The following is a 16653-nucleotide window of genomic DNA, read 5'->3' on the forward strand; positions in this document are numbered from 1 at the left end:
TGCAGAGAAGTGAATATTTTTTATTCTCATTGCTTTGAGCTCAATGATCTTTCATATAAAGCTGCTCAGATTTCAACACAAAGGGGGATAATTGAACACTTCCATTGCCTCACATTGGCAGGTTACTCTTGTCATGAAAGTAGTGATAGTCGCTATCAGAAGAGGAAAGTTTCCAATAAATATTCAGCTTAAACAGATTTCTTATTGTTTGGAAATAAAACTTGTATTAGTCTAGATACACACTGGCACACACTCTAGTTATTTGCTGTATTGGATGAAATATCTGGAACGATATCTGTTTCTGAGACTGCCAAATGTTTGAAAAGCTTCAACATGCTGTGTGCGCATCCAATGGGTGCCAAGAAAGAAAGATTATGAATGATAATCTGTTTTCCCTTAGCCCAAACAGCAGCACAACTGGGGTATTCCTGCCCCTATGAGCTGTTAGGACAGGTGGAATTTTTAATTACCTAACAGCTTTTGACCTCTATAAGAGGCCGGAAGACCTGCTCCTCCCTTGTGTTAGTAACAAGTATGATATACAGAGCAATCTATGCCAAGAGCTACACACACATACACAAAATCTGTACAATAGCACCTCTTAGGGAGGGAGCCTTGTGCTGCTGTTTGGGCTAAGAGAAAACAGATTATCATTCATAATCTTTCTTTCCCCCTACGCCCAACAGCAGCACAACTGGGGATTTAGCAAGTATTATCTCCCCTAGGGCGGGACCTCCTGGCAGGCTGATGCCAAGACGGAGTGCCCAAATGCTGTAGCATCGGCCGTACGCCAGTCCAATCTGTAGTGTTTGGCAAAAGTCAGCTGTGAGCTCCAAGAGGCTGCAGCACATATCTGCTCTAGAGAGAGGAACCGTGTCTCTGCCCATGATGTCGCTACTGATCGGGTGGCATGGGCTCGTAGGAAATCTGGAACAGGAAGATTCTGAGCCCGTAGGGAACAGCTGATAGCTTCTCTGATCCATCTAGACAGGGTTACCTTTGATGCTTTAGCGCCTCTATTGTGGCCAAACACATTAACCAGAAGATTCTCTGATCTTCGGAACGGTGCTGTACGATCCAGGTAGATACGTAGTGCTCTTACCAGATCCAGTGTGTGTAGCTTCTCCTCTTGCTCAGTGGCAGGGGAGGGAAAGAAGCCCGGTAGGGTGATCACTTGATTGGTGTTCTGAAGTGTGGGTACCTTCAGCAAGAATCCTGGGACGAACCTTAGCTGTACTCTGTCAGGAAAGAAAGTTATGAAAGGTTCGGAGGCTGCTAGAGCCTGCAATTCGCCAACCCTCTTGGCGGAGGTTATTGCCAACAGAAAGGTCACTTTAAATGACAGGTACTTCCAGTCCACTTCAGATAATGGTTCGAAGGGGGGTGCACATAGCCCTTGTAGAACCGCGGCCAGGTCCCACCTGGGGACAGGGGGCCGTACCTGGGGGCGGAGCCTGGCAGCCCCCCTAAGGGACTGTTTGACAAGAGGATCTTGTGATAACCGTGTCTCCAGGAGAGCAGATAGAGCTGACACTTGAACCTTGAGGGTGGCAGGTGCTAGTCCTCTCTCCAAGCCGTTCTGTAAGAACTCTAGGACTGCATCTCTGTCTGGATCGCGGTGGCTGCCTGTACACCAATCTCGGAATATCCGGGCGATGCTTTGGTAGCTCTGATTGGTTGCCTCTGCTCTTGAATGGGCTAAGGTACTTAGCACTCCCTGGGACAATCCTCTGTCTGCGCGTATGGCGCGGTTAGCCTCCAGGCAGTGAGGTTGAATTTGTCTAGGCCCAGGCACGGCCGACTGTTCAGTGACACCAGGTTCCTGACTGGTGGAAGCCTCCAGTAGTTCCCCCGACTCATAAGGATAAGGTCGGTGAACCATGCCCTTTTTGGCCAGAACGGCATGATCACTATTGCCGAAGTCTGGTCCTGCCTGAGTTTCGCCAATACCTTCGGTATCATCGGGATGGGAGGGAACACGTATGCCAGTTCGAACCTCCATGGTATTGACAGGGCATCCACAGCCAAAGGGTTGTCTTCCCGGTACAGGGAGCAAAACCTTTCTACTTTGGCATTGTGTTGGGTGGCCATCAGATCCACCTCGGGGAGACCCCACCTCCTGGTCAGGTAGTGGAAGATGTCCTGGTTCAGGGACCATTCGCCTGCGGTCGGCCGGCCTCTGCTGAGTTGATCCGCTAGGATGTTCAGGCGGCCCTGGATATGTACCGCGGCCAGCTGGGAGAGGTTTCGTTCTGCCCAGGACAAGATCAGGTTGGTGACTTGCATGAGCGAGGGGGACCTGGTTCCTCCCTGCTTGTTGATATAGTGGACTGTCGTCAGATTGTCTGATCTTACTTTGACCGCTTTCCCTCGTAGAAGTGGTGCAAATGACAGAAGGGCTCGATGAACTGCGGTAAGCTCGCGCCAGTTGGATGAGTGCGTCCTCTCCCGCTGATTCCATGTACCTTGAATCGGGGTCTCCCCCAGATGAGCTCCCCAGCCTGTGAGGGAGGCATCTGTAGTCAACAGGGTCCAGGCGGGCTGGACCGAGGACTTCCCATCTCGCAGATGGGTCCACCAGGGCAAGGTTTGCCGGGTGCTGATGGTTAACTGGATTGGCTTCTGTAAACCTGAAGGACTGTGATTCCAGACTCTCAAGATCTCGTTCTGTAGAGGGCGCATATGCCATAGGGCCCAAGGAACTGCATCTAGGGCAGCGGACATCAATCCGAGGACCTTCATCGCCGTCCTGATGGTGACCTTCCGTGTGGAAGACAAATGATGTGCCGCCCGAGCAATTTTCCTTTTGCGAGGAGAGGGTAGAGAGACCGTCATGTTGAGAGAGTCTAGAATAAGTCCCAGGAACTGAACTCGTGTTGATGGCACCATCACTGACTTCTGCCAGTTTACCAGCCACCCCAGCTTGTCTAGTAGAGCTACGACGGTCTGCACCTGCGTGGTAAGAACCTCCTTTGAATGAGCCTTCAGAAGCCAGTCGTCCAGGTACGGGACTATGAATATGCCTTGAAGGCGCAGGGCGGCAGCGACCGGAGCTATGACCTTTGTGAAGGTGTGGGGGGCGGAGGATATGCCGAACGGGAGGGCTGCGAACTGGAAGTGCGCCTCTTTCCCCTGTATGTCTACGGCAATCCTTAGGAACTTTCGGTGTGCCAGAAAGATGGGTACGTGGAGGTAGGCGTCCTTCAGGTCCAGAGTGACGAAGTGATCTTCAGGGTGCATGAAAGGTAGTACTGACCTTATGGTTTCCATGCGAAACCGCAGCCTGCGGATGAAATGATTCAGATACCTGAGATCGATGATCATGCGCCACTCGCCTGATGGCTTGGGGACCAAGAAGACTGGAGAGTAGACGCCTGTGCCTTGTTCTGCGCGAGGAACCATCTCTAGCGCGGCCTTGTCCACGTACTCCTGAATCAATCTCTCCAGATGAAGTTGTTTGGGGCCCTGAAGAGGGCGGGTTCTTACCATCTTCTCTGGCGGCTGGGAAACAAAATTAATTTTATAACCTTCCTGGATCATCTGGATGACCCAGGGGTCCCGAATATTCTGCCGCCAGGCCTCCACATAGTGGGAAAGACAACCGCCCACCCCAGGGGAGGGGGGGGAGTAGGAAGGGGGGGTGTGTACTGAGAGGGAATTAGAAGGGGGCATTCTTACGGCCACGAGATGAGCCCCGACCTCTTCCTTTCCCGGATCGCCGCTGGCCTCTGGTGCCTCTTCGAGTGCCTCTTCCTCGAAAGGAGGTACTCCGACCTTCAAGGGGCTGTGGCAGGTTCTTGCTCTTAGAGTCGGCCCAGCCTTCCATGATGTGGTCGAGCTCCTTTCCGAACAGCCGTCCGGGCTCAAAGGGGAGACCACAGAGGCTATTTTTGGAAGTAAGGTCAGCCTTCCAGGGCTTCAGCCATAGGGGTCGGCGAGCCACAGTAGCCAGTGCCATGGATCTAGCCGCCAGACGGGTCTGAAAATGGGTAGCTTCTGTCAGGTGATCCACCAACAGCGTGATGTCGGACACTGCCGCGAGGAGATCATCACGATCCACGCCGGAATCGATGTCCTTGGCCAGGGATGACAGTTCTGCGCGTAAGCCAGTTGCTACCTCATTCGCGACCATGCCCAAAGAGGCCTGGGCAGAGGCGGACGAATATACACGCCTCAAAGATCCTTCGACTCGGCGATCCATGGGGTCCCTGAGGCCCGAGCGGTCCTCTGATGGAAGGATGGAGCGCCTTGATAACTTGGCCACGGCGACGTCCACCTTTGGCGGGGGACCCCACGCCTTTAGTTGACTCTCAGAGACGGGAAAAAGTGCCTTGAAGCGTGTGGATGGCGCAAAGGATCTCTCCGGGTGCCTCCATTCGCCCTCCATCAGGCGGAGCATCTCCGAAGAGGGCCTGAAGGTACGAGACCTACGAGTAGAGCCTTCCCCGCCTCCCCGGTCTCTGATTCTTAGGGTCTTGAATACTCTGGACATTTTGTCCAGGGGAAAAATCTCCTTCTCCTCCTCCGTACTAGAAGACGACTCCACATCCCTGAGGCGCAGCTTTTCCAGAGGCGGCAGGGACAATTCGCAATCCAGCCGTGGCCTCTTGGCCAGGGAGACGGCTTCCATTCTTTTCATGGAGTCCTGGACGTACCCCTTCACCCAGGACACCATCTCTCGCATGGGAGTTGTTTCAACAGAGGGGGCCCTGCACCCCTGACAGAAGCGATATTGGGAGTCATCAGGCAGCGGCACTCTACAAGAAGCGCACGCCAGATGCTTCCTTTTGGAAGTAGCCTTCCTTCTAGGCGGAACAGTGGAGGAAGAAGAAGACATTCTGAGGAGGAAGAAAAAGGATACACTAACTACTTACTGCACTCAGAGATGCAACTCTCCAACCTCCCCCCCCCCGGCCATGTCCACCAAACCTTAGTCAATGAAGACAGTTCTCCAGCACAGAAATTGACCAGGGAGCTTCACCAACTGATGTGCTTGCAACCGGAGCGACAAGCACTAACTGAAGCTCTAAGGGGACTTAAATAGGCCAGGGGGCGGGGTTTTGCCCGGAGCCCCGCCCAAGGGGTAGGGGCTACAACGGAGCCAGAATCTCATGAAAAAAAGGGGAGGGGAGAAGACAGGGGGAGGGGGATCTGACCCAGGTATGGTCCCCAGGACCGGGGGACCCCCCTCCCGAACTACCGTGCAATGCTCGTGTCTAGGGGTTGTTCTCTTCCCGTCCGCCGCGAGACCCGCGCACTGTGCATGTGCGGCGGACCCTGTTAGACGGCGGACCGGAGGAACCTGAGAAAGGTTCCTAGGTCTAGCGTTCCTAGGGGAAGCCCCGACCCGGCGCCCCAGTCGGACAGGAGCGTGCACGAGCCGGCAGGGTCCCCGCCGGGAGAAGGGGACCTCTGCTGAAAAAAGAGGATGTCCAGAAAAAGATCTTCTGCTGTCAGGTACCGGTGGGGGAGAGTAGTGGACCCCTATAGGAGGTAAGAACATCTGCTCCCCCCCTGACCACCTGTCCTGTCCCACAGGACAGAAAAAAACACAAGGGAGGAGCAGGTCTTCCGGCCTCTTATAGAGGTCAAAAGCTGTTAGGTAATTAAAAATTCCACCTGTCCTAACAGCTCATAGGGGCAGGAATACCCCAGTTGTGCTGCTGTTGGGCGTAGGGGGAAAAGTCCTTGTGGTTGCATATATGCAGAGTCCATCATGTTCATACTTTTTCAGAGACATAATTTCATTGTTGAAGTTAATTGTCTTAGACGCCGTTAAATGGTTCCTTTGGACACTAACAATGGTGGCTTATACTTAGGACTGTGGTTGCAGAAGTGCTGCACTTCCTTTGTTGTTTGCGCAGGCACAGCAGGTTGTCTGTACTAGCGACATATTTTTGTACCGTGTTAGCCAGTGGGTATAAAATATAAAAAACAAACAAAAAAAACCAAAAAACTTGAGTCTTCAGTAGTTGATACCTTTTTTTTTAAACTGTAATTTTTATTGAACATTTTTTCCATAAAAACAAAACGGAAAAAAAACAGAAGAAACAAATGTATGGCATGTTGATAAACATACAAAACAATATAACACATAATAAAGAAGAATAAAGGAGAGGAAGAGGAGGAAGTGAGGGAAGTAGGGAAGGAGGAGTCAGAGACTTCATCCCAGGAGGGCCAGGAAAGAATCCACAGTATGATTAAGAGATGCCGTTAAGTACTCCATGCTACGGATATCCTTAATTCTAGCAATAAGGTCCGCTTCTGAGGGCGGAGAGGACCTCTTCCAGCGGAGAGCTATGAGCGTTTTGGCTGCAGTGCAAATGTATAAGAACAATTTAGAAGTCAACTTACCCAGATGTTTAAGAGGGAGATTTAGTAAATAAAGAAGTGGGTCAAGTGGAACTCCCTGAATAAAGAGAGCATTGGTAAGGGACTGAACCGCCAACCAGAAGGGACGGATGAAAGCACAGTCGCAAAATATATGGCATAATGTACCTGTGCACAACTGACAGCGCCAACAAAGGGGGGAAATATTTGGGTTAAAGGAATGGAGCAGGGCAGGGGTGTGGTAACAGTGCATGAGTAATTTAAACTGGGTCTCGCGGAATTAAATACAAGTCAAAGACTTATTAGCACAAGACTAAATTATCTGCCACTGGTCAGGTGAAATCTGTCTGTTCAGCGTCTCAGACCATTTAACCATATACTTGTGAGAAATAGGTGTATTCCCCACTGGGGAGGAGAGAAGCCGGTATATAGCCGAAATCAGGCCGGCTGTAGAGGTACCCGCTCGGCAAATCTTCTCAAAGGCAGTAGGTGTGGATACTCGAAGGGAACCGAATTGGGAAAAGATGAAATGGGCAATCTGTTGGTAATGAAACCATTCAAAGGCTGGCATCTGCAAGGTGGAGGTAAAATAATCAAAGGGCCTGAGCTCCAAAGTCAACGGGTCTGTTAAATCTGCTATATGAAAAAGACCACACTAACTCCAAGGGCGCACCATAGCTGTTTTGAGTCCCCCAGGGAGGAGCGGGTTATAAGGAAAGGAGACCATGGAGGAGCGTGGGGATGCTATTGTAAACAGTGTTGAACACGAGAGCCACAAAGCTTGTGTAAAATGAATAGGGCCTAAAAGGGGGACTTTAGGAGGTGTGTGTGTGTGTGTGTGTGTGAGCAGGACGGCAAGAATGCATTAGGATGGACCGGAGCTAGCCAGAGTTTTTCAATCTCTACCCACTTTGTGTAGGCTCGCGGCGATGCAGCCCAAAACGGAATGCAACATAAATGAGAGGCCCAATAGTGGTGCAAGATATGTGGATATGTGGGACCGCCAACCCCCCCTCGGCTCTGCCAGAGAGCATCACAGAGCGGGGGATACGATGACGCTTACCATTCCATATGAACTGGAAAATCGCCTTCTGGAGAGCACGCAACTCCGACCGTGGGACCGCCACGGGAAGAGTCTCAAAAAAGTACAAACGTTTCGGGAGGAGGGTCATTTTAACAGCGTTAACTCGACCAATGAGGGAGATGCAAAGGGGGCGCCACTTGTGTAAGAGGGAACGTAGTTCCCAAAACAGACGGGGGTAATTGACCGAGTAGAGAATGGAGTAGGAGGGAGATAAATGAATCCCCAGGTAACGGAGCGAGTGGGTACACCACTGAAAGTCAAAGTTAGATCTCAGAAGACGTAGGGCCGCATCAGGGTTATTAAGAGGGAGGGCTTCCCTTTTAGTGGGATTTACCTTATAGTCAGAAAGAGCACCATATGATTTCAACTCACAGAGGAGGTTAGGGAGGTACGTGTGAGGAGTAGTGAGGGTCAAGAGGTCGTCATCCGCAAAAAGGCTAATTTTAAATTCTCGGTCTTTAACCATCACCCCAGCAACAGGGCCGCCGACAGACCAGTACTACTGGTACTGGCGTCAGGGGCCCGGCCGAATTGACACAGGTCAGCTCCTCGCTTCAGCCATCGAGTCTACAAGCCAGTAGCCGGCGGCGAAGCGAGGAGCTGACACAGGTCAGCTCCTTGCTTCGCCGCTGCGCGCCTCTCTCGCTGTCACATATGCGGCTGAAGCGAGGAGCTGACCTGTGTCAGCTCCTCGCTTCGCCGCCTCCGCTACTGGCTTGTAGACGCGATGTGATGACGTCACATCGCGTCTATAACTGTGCGCCAGTGAGAGAGAGGCGCGCAGAGAGCTGCGAGGGAACGAAGGAGAAGGTAAGTCAGTCAGTGTAATGTGGAAAGTGAAACTGGGGGCAGCGAGAGGACAGCATGACACTGGGGGCAGAGATGGAGAGGACGGCATGACAATGGGGGCAGAGATGGAGGGGACATGAATATGGGGGAAGAGATGGAGAGGACGGCATGACAATGGGGGCAGAGATGGAGGGACATGAATATGGGGGCAGAGATGGAGGGGACATGAATATGGGGGCAGAGATGGAGGGGACATGAATATGGAGGTAGAGATGGAGGGGACATGAATATGGGGGCAGAGATGGAGGGGACATGAATATGGGGGCAGAGATGGAGGGGACATGAATATGGGGGCAGAGATGGAGGCGACATGAACATGGGGCAGAGATGGAGGGGACATGAAACTGGGGGCAGAGATGGAGGGGACATGAATCTGGGGGCAGAGATGGAGGGGACATGAATCTGGGGGCAGAGATGGAGGGACATGAATCTGGGGGCAGAGAAATGGAGAGGGGGGGACATGAAACTGGGGGCAGAAATGGATGGGCGGACATGAATCTGGGGGCAGAGATTGGGTGGGAGACATGAAACTGGGTGCAGATGAAGGGTGTATATGAAGCTGGGGGAGAGATAGAGGGGGGACATATAATGTACGGGTGACTGTAGGAAGATTATACTGTGTGCGGGCACATGAAAAATTAATGAGAATGGATGGAGTCAACATAATGGTGGGTGGGGCTAAATTTGCTGCGGCGCGCAAAGCGCGCCGCACATTTTATCCCTCTTTTGGTTCTTCAACAGTTGGGAGGTATGGATACAGGGGGCAGTGGAAAGATGTTAGAAGGTGGACGGGGGGGGGGGGGTAAGGGGGATTGTTGGGGCATCGGGTGTGCGGCACTGCGGAGAGGGAACTGGGGCCTGATTACGCCTTGTAAAGCTGCTAAATAAAGGTAAATGTAATACAGAATTGGTATGTCGCAAAATAAAGTAGTTTTAAAATGGCGGCAGCGGGGGGGGGGCAGACACTTAGGCTGTATGGGGCCCCAAAATTCCTGATGGCGGCCCTGCCCAGCAATATCAGGATTAGAGCGAATCCAGGAGGCTAGGGGCTCTATACACAACGCAAATATTAGGGGGGAGAACGGGCAGCCTTGACGTGTCCCATTACAAATAGAGAACGAGGAGGATACTGAGTTAGGGAGTTTAACTATTGCCGAAGGGGAAGAATATAAGGCCTTAACAGCGGTAAGGAAAGCCCCTGAGAGTTGATACCTTTTTAATCGCTAACTAATAATGATGACAGATTACAAGCTTTCGAGCCTCTCGGCCTCTTGCTCAGGTATAGTACTAGCGACTGTCCATGTTTTATACTTAGATGGTGAAGATGCAGTTGTACTTGCACTGAAAGTGGACTCTGTGAACAACTCTGGTGGGCCCACCAGAGGAAATGAGTCTAAGGGTCCACATACCATCTATAAAAATCATATTGTCCTCTTATTTGCACACATACATATCATCTTTATCATTCATAAGATCTAATAGGGTATTTGTAATAAACCTATAAGAAATAGAAGCTTATTGAAAGTGATTAATCCAAAAGCAGGTCCAAATGGGGTTGCCATCACCTGGGTTTTTTTTTTTTTACTCATTTTTATTTGAGAACATAGGCCCGTCAGAGGATCCTCTGATTCTCTGGTGCACTAGTCCAAACCAGTCTGCATGGCTCAATATGAGTTTCTGGAGCAACCCAGAGACAGTGTCTTAGGGATTCCCTGGAAGTCATTTTTTAATCCATATACAAGGATCTGGGATTTGCTGCAAGGGTTGTGGCCCCCGACATAGTCTTGGATCGGCACCGGTAGGGCAGTGTATTGGAAATCTAATCAGGGACTAACCATGGGCTATCAAGCCAAAATCAATACCAAAACAAAACTACCAGCACCAAATGTGGATGCAAAGAGTAAAAGCAACAGAAGCATCAAAAGCCTAAGGCGTTCAACTGAAGGAAGGTCCTTTAACTAGGCTGCCAAGATCACATCATCTTGTGGTATCCTTTGCCCTGACAGCCTGATATCCACAATCAGGAGAACCAGGATAGCGCTTCCAATCAATGCCAACAACACGCTCATTATATGGCAGTATAATGGCAGTATCCCAGTAAGTTGCCGGAACAAACATGGGCACAACGCGAGGAACGAGTTCAGTGGCAGGCCAGCTTGACAGCTGCCGAAACGCCGGAGCAGGCGGATCATTAACACCAACAACACACTCATTATATGGCGTCCCAGCGAGCTGCTGAGATGCCAGAACAATCACCGGCACAGTGCGAGTTCAGCAGCAGGACAGCTTGAGAGCTGCCGAAACGCCAAAGCAGGCAAACCATCGACGGCAGCATTTTGATGAATGTAGGCGGATCGTCAACGCCAACAACACGAAGTCGCGGACAGAGGCTAGTTCTAACTAAAGATTAATATTGAAGCAGAGGAACTGTGCAGTTCAATATTCAATACTATGCACTTTGAAGCAGCTTGGCCTATAACTCACATTCAGTGAGTGTAATGTGATACCAAAGTGAGGAACATTAGGAAACGGAGCTTCTGATACCAAGGTCATTTCAGTTAGTTTGTTAAATAGCTGGATTCTGTCTAATGTGTCTATTTTATTTCTTGAGCAAAAACAAACTTCCATGTTAGAACTTTTAGAGGCACTATTTGCCATGTGACATATACCATAGCTTTCAGATTCCCAGATAAGTCAATATATTTAGATTTTTTTGCCCATGAAATAAATGAATGAAATAAAATGAAGAAGACAACTCATTAAGGCAACCCTTAGGTTAACTGTGCTCAATACTCTACATTGCTTGGCCAAAATTATTAGTTCTTTACAAAGTAAAAATATCTTCTTCACCCGTGGCCAAGTAGAAAATCCCAGTAATCTCCATATATTGCTGAGTTTATGGAGAATTTTAGAACTTTAATAAACACATAGGAACAAAATACTCATCAGCGATAGTGATCGAGAAGAATTTGCATCCTTAAGCAGTTTTAGTAAGTGCGCTCATTAGCATGCAGTTTTGTCAATGTTAAGTCAATGGTGTAAGTTACTCATTAGAATAAAAACTCATTACGGGCACAAAGTAGCTTTTATAGATATATTTACAATTGGCCATTATAAAACATCCTATATACATGCAAATGACTCAGTATGTAATCATGAATAGAAGGCTTTCATGGGGATTCCTCTACAGCTTGCCAGAGACCCTAGGTGACACAGGAATAATAATTCACGTCAAGACTTGCTGCTTTTTTATTTATTGCATCAATTCACTTCAGATCACTGCTTAGATTAATAAAATAATAATATAATTTTTTCTTTTAAAAAAATACAAAGAAAAACAAACTATATGATTCCATTATCTAAGCTTCATTATTGCCATTTGATATACCATTGGATCAAGCCATGGTTCCTGAAGGATGTACATCAATGAAGAAGTGTGCAGAACACCCGTGCAGAATTAAAATGGGGCCCCTCCATGTGCTGGTTCACATTACCATACCCTCATGCTGGGACCGGAGGGCACTGCACTTGTTTGCCCCCCCTTCACATCTGTTCTTGTAGAGAAGGATGGCATGATCTTCAGGGAGTTTAACCTCTTTCCATTGTTTGCTAACGTGGTGCTTGTGGACAGGGAAGACCCTGCATAGGCTTGCACAATGCATAGGGATGGGGCCAATGTGACCTGGACCCCTTTCATGGAGTAAATAGAAACCGGCAACTGCATGGTCTCTGTGGTACATACGCCCATTCCACCATCACTGTCAGAGTATTAATCTGACTATTCTAATAGTATCATAGGAATTCTAAAATGGTGTGTTCCACCGTATCCATGTCAAACAACTTCAGTTTCGCTTCTTGTATAAAAGAAATGTGTTCCAATTGGAATTTTTCCATAGGAAAGCTCAATCTCTCAAAATTGCATGGTGTTGGTTGTGACATGTATTGAAAGGAGTCTGTCAATAGGTTGGGAGCTACTAAACCTTCACCTTGTTGTTCCTGGTTTAGAATCTAAAACCTGTCCTAATCAAAACCAGCCATTTCTGCAATCTCTTTGCAATGTATGTGCATTGTATGTACAATGTATGAAGAAAGGGCATGTTGCAGAAAAAAGAAGCGACATGCACTTTCTTCAGGCGGATTCCGTGGCTGATTCAGCACCAGACGTCTGCCTCGCAACACTCCCTCCCAACTAGGCCCATTCATTTGGGCCTAATCCGGAGCAGAATGTTGCGACTTGATGCAATGCACCGGCATCCAGTCACAGTTAGTGACTGTTACAGCTTTTTTTTATACCAGATTCTGAAGCGGCCACCGTGTCAAAATCTGGTCCAGAAAACTCCCGTGTGAACTTACCCTTATGACTCAAATTCTTGAATGACTTCCAGCCAAGATTTGGCATAAAATAATAATTGAATGAATAAGTTTTATTTGCTGGCACTATAACATCCTAAAGTAAGCTCCTGTAAACAGGGAGACCTAGTGGACTCCTAAGGGTCTGTTCAAATAGAGATTTTTTGGTAGCAGATTTTGACGTGGAATCTGCCTCAAAATCTGCTGCCAAAAAATGGCTCCCATTGACTTCAATGGGAGCAGCCCTATCTTGCCAAGGATTCCATGGCTGACTCAGCTGCGGCGTGAGGCTCTCTCCCAATTAGGCCTATTCATTCGGGCCTAATCCGGAGTAGAATGCCGCGACCGGCTGCCGGTACACTGCATCGGCTAGCCACGTGGTTTTATCACACGCGGAATCCATTTTCCACCATGTGAGCATACCCTAGAGAGCCGTTAAATCTCAACAGAATGCTCTGGCATCCACCGCGTTGTTTGTCAATATACATGTAATTTGGGCATGTTAGGTGATGTCACGTCACAAAAAGGGGATGTGGTTGGTACATTGCATGCCCACCTCACAAAAAAAGGGCAAGGTCACCCCTAATCTGCGGATTTTTTTAAAAAAGTTACTGCCAGTGTCAGCATTATTTTTAAGGGTGGTATTTCTCTGGTGGGATTTATACAATTTTGAAATAAAGGATATTATTTTTTTATTATCCATTATTGAAAGGATTGGTTAAGGTTAGAGATGAGTGAGTAGTATTCGATCGAATACCTCCCGGCCATAGGTATTTATGTAAGTATCTACACGCTTAACCCCTTGGTGTTGGGCCGCTTACACGAATATCTATGGCCGGGAGGTATTCGATCGAATACTACTCACTCATCTCTAGTTAAGATTTCTGAAACGATAGTCGTAGTCCCTAGCAACCAATCACAGCACAGCTTTCATCCCTTATAGTGTGCTTGAAAAATGAAAGCTTCTTTGTGATTGGTTGCCACCGGGGACAATGCTAGATTTCACTATATGCGTTTTCTTCGCACAGGGAAAGCTTGCGAGTCCTCCCGTATCATAGAACGCAGCCGAGTCCCAGACTGTCACTTCCTTTCCCCTGCTCTTCCTCACACCGGCTCTCGCTGGTGAAGGAAGCCGGAAGCAGCAGGGCGGAAACCGGGATCAGCTGATCGAGCTGTCCCCAGGTAGTGCCGGGGAGAGGAAGCCGAGGCTGGCAGGCAGGCTGGCGGGGGAGGGCTGGATACTGGATGGAAGAAGCCTTTGACGAGGAGCACAGTATTACGAGGTGCAGCCGCTAGAAGAAGGAGGGCAGGCGCACAGGCCCCGCACCACCTCTCTCCCGGCCACACGGGGGCAGTGTAATCAGTGTAGGGCTGAGCAGTAGGGGGGCTTTTGTTCAGCCAGAGGAGCTGATAAATCCCTTCAGGGGGCCCTGACACCGTCCTCTCCTTCCTTGGCTGCCGCTGTTCCATCTCCTTGTTTGTTTATTCCACAGTCAGGCAGGCATAGGAAACAAAGGAAGCAGAGGAGAACAAAGAGAGGACAGGGGAAGGCTCCCCAGAGAGGAGTGCTGCCTGCATCTTCTGTCACAGCTCATTTCTGCCCTGCACTCCAAGAAACCTGAGGATCCATCTACCCAGGAGCAGGACGGCATCTGGAAGGAGGTCTTCACCCTGCCTACAACTTCCATCAGGCTGGACAAAGCAATAACTCACATTTCTGCATCTCAGCAACTCCATTTTTTTTTTTTTACCAGAATGTAAAAATTGTCATTTTTTTTTTGAGAAAAGGAAAGAATTTGCCTCTTAGTTGTGATCTCTATGGACGTTTCTGCTGACGTTGTTTAGGAAGTTGGAGTTGCCTTTAGTGTAACATGCAGCCCCAGGGCTATAACCGAGCAGACCCCAGGTTACGTCTTATACTCCACCTCTTTAACTTTGCTTTGTTTTGGGGAAATGTTCTGTCACTTAAGTAACGTTGTCACCGGGTATATATAAATCTATATATTTTGTTACAAGTCAGCAGAGTAGATCGAGCACAGTCTAATGGGGGAAGGTTTAAGAAAAGCACAAAAGTAAACCAGATCTTGGGAGAGGTGAGATATAAAAAAAAAAAGCAGGCACTTGGATTTTTGTAAGAGAATTTCTATTTACTAAAGAACGGGGTGATTTCTTAAAGGAAAGTTACATCTGTCGATAGCACGATTGCGATCCGATATATAGATATATATTTTTATGACATTGAATTTTTCAGCACGTCTAGCGTTTTGACACCTGTTTGTAGTAACGTCCGCTAGTCTCTTCCGGTTTAGACCATTGGATGTAATGGAACTCATGTTTGCAGAGTGGGAGGACGGAGAGAGGTTTTCTTTTGAGGACTCGGATCGATTTGAGGAGGATTCCTTATGTTCTTTTATATCGGAGGCAGAAAGTCTCTGCCAAAATTGGAGAGGATGGCGCAAACAGTCAGCAGGGCCCAACTCGCCTACTGTCAAAATGAAAGGTGAGTCCATCTTTTTACATTAATTAAAAATGTTGTAGGGAAGAAAAGTTAGTTTTTCCGTAGCAATCAGATCCTGACTTACATCCGTCTAGAACAGGCTTGAAAATTAAAAGTATTGATCTGATGGCTTGTTAAAGGCAGATGGGTATTCTTGAATTGTATGTGAACTAGAAGGTTAATGTCAGAAATAATAAGTGTTGATTGGGCTTTTCTAGTTGTATAATTATTAAGGAGGATACTTGTTTATTCCCAATGTGTGTATGTAAAAAGTTGTTTGATTTTTATTTTCTTTCTGGAAAAAATGCAACAGGTATGTTCACATCTGCCTTATTGGTGTTGTCCTTCATTGTTATAAGAGCAGAGCAATGAAATAAGGTATGCACCAGATGATGAAGAAAAACATTGTTTTCATCATAGAAAGCAGCGTTTTACTTGACAAGATAGTACAGTATATTGGGTTATTTTGTATGGTATTTTTAACGGAATTTGTGTCAGATCCTTCAACACAGATGTGAACAAAGTCTTACTTTCAATTGACAGCCATCAAGACAGTTTCTGATCCATTTCTTTCAGATCAAACAACCTTGTATGTAAAATCCACGTGCACCCTTCCCATTTCTTTGTACAATTGTACGAGCATTAAAGGGATTCTATCATTAGAGTCCCATATTTTACTACTAACGCGTAGGAATAGTCTTAAGAAAGGCTATTCTTCTCTTACCTTTAGAAGCCTTCTCCGCGCCGCCGTTCGTTTTTCTTCATTATGCTAATGAGTTTTCTCGCAGCACTGGGGTCGTCCCCTGTGCTGCTTGAAAACTTTCCAACACTGCCTCATCTTTTGGCACGCCTCTCCGCCGCTTCTTCTTCCGGCACTGGTGTCTTGGGAATCTAAATCCCAGGCATGCGCAGTCGGCTCTGCCATTGGGCATCGCATGTCTGCGGCCATTTTCTTGTGGCCACTGACACGAGCATACTGCATGTTTATTACATGGAGAGCAAACTGATAAAAAAAATCGTTTAGGTGATTATATCAATTTGCTGTCTGCAGAGAACACGGACAGCATATGTGCAGAAATCACTTACGTGATTCTAGTAAAGAATATTGTGGACTGGGGCAACATGGTAGCTCAGTGGTTAGCACTGCAGCCTTGCAGCGCTGGAGTCCTGGGTTCGAATCCTGCTAGGAACAACATCTGCAAGGAGTTTGTATGTTCTCCCCGTTTTTGCGTGGATTGCCTCCCATACTACAAAGACATACTGATAAAAAAAAAATAAAATAAAATAGTGTGGACTTAAGCCAAGCGCTTCTCTTTTTCCACTTTCTGACTCCGACTCCTTCAGAAATGGCGGACAGCCATGGTCAATAGGAAGCAAAAAAAAAAAATCCTCTAATTCATTAAAGGGATCCTATCTTTTAAGCACATTTTTTTCTCCCTAACATGTCGGTATAGCCTTAAGAAAGGCTATTTGTCTCCTACCTTTTCTTTTTTTTTATAAACTAAACAATAACAAAAAAAAAAAGCAAACGATAAGCAAACAA

The 16653-nt window shown here is 47.9% G+C and overlaps 1 protein-coding gene across 3 annotated transcripts in view; it reads left to right on the top strand.

Moving 5' to 3' along the window:
• The first annotated feature begins 13746 nt into the window (after positions 1–13746).
• The window catches only part of ZSWIM8 (zinc finger SWIM-type containing 8), a 56712-nt gene continuing 53805 nt past the window's right edge, over positions 13747–16653 (top strand). For all 3 annotated transcript variants that reach the window (XM_075258045.1, XM_075258046.1, XM_075258047.1), the window contains exon 1: positions 13747–15113. In XM_075258045.1, the coding sequence (XP_075114146.1) occupies positions 14936–15113 (178 nt within the window). In that variant the 5' untranslated portion in view covers positions 13747–14935. The remainder of the gene's footprint in view (positions 15114–16653) is intronic.

Source organism: Leptodactylus fuscus, chromosome 10, assembly GCF_031893055.1.
Source record: "Leptodactylus fuscus isolate aLepFus1 chromosome 10, aLepFus1.hap2, whole genome shotgun sequence".
Classification (NCBI taxonomy): domain Eukaryota; kingdom Metazoa; phylum Chordata; class Amphibia; order Anura; family Leptodactylidae; genus Leptodactylus; species Leptodactylus fuscus.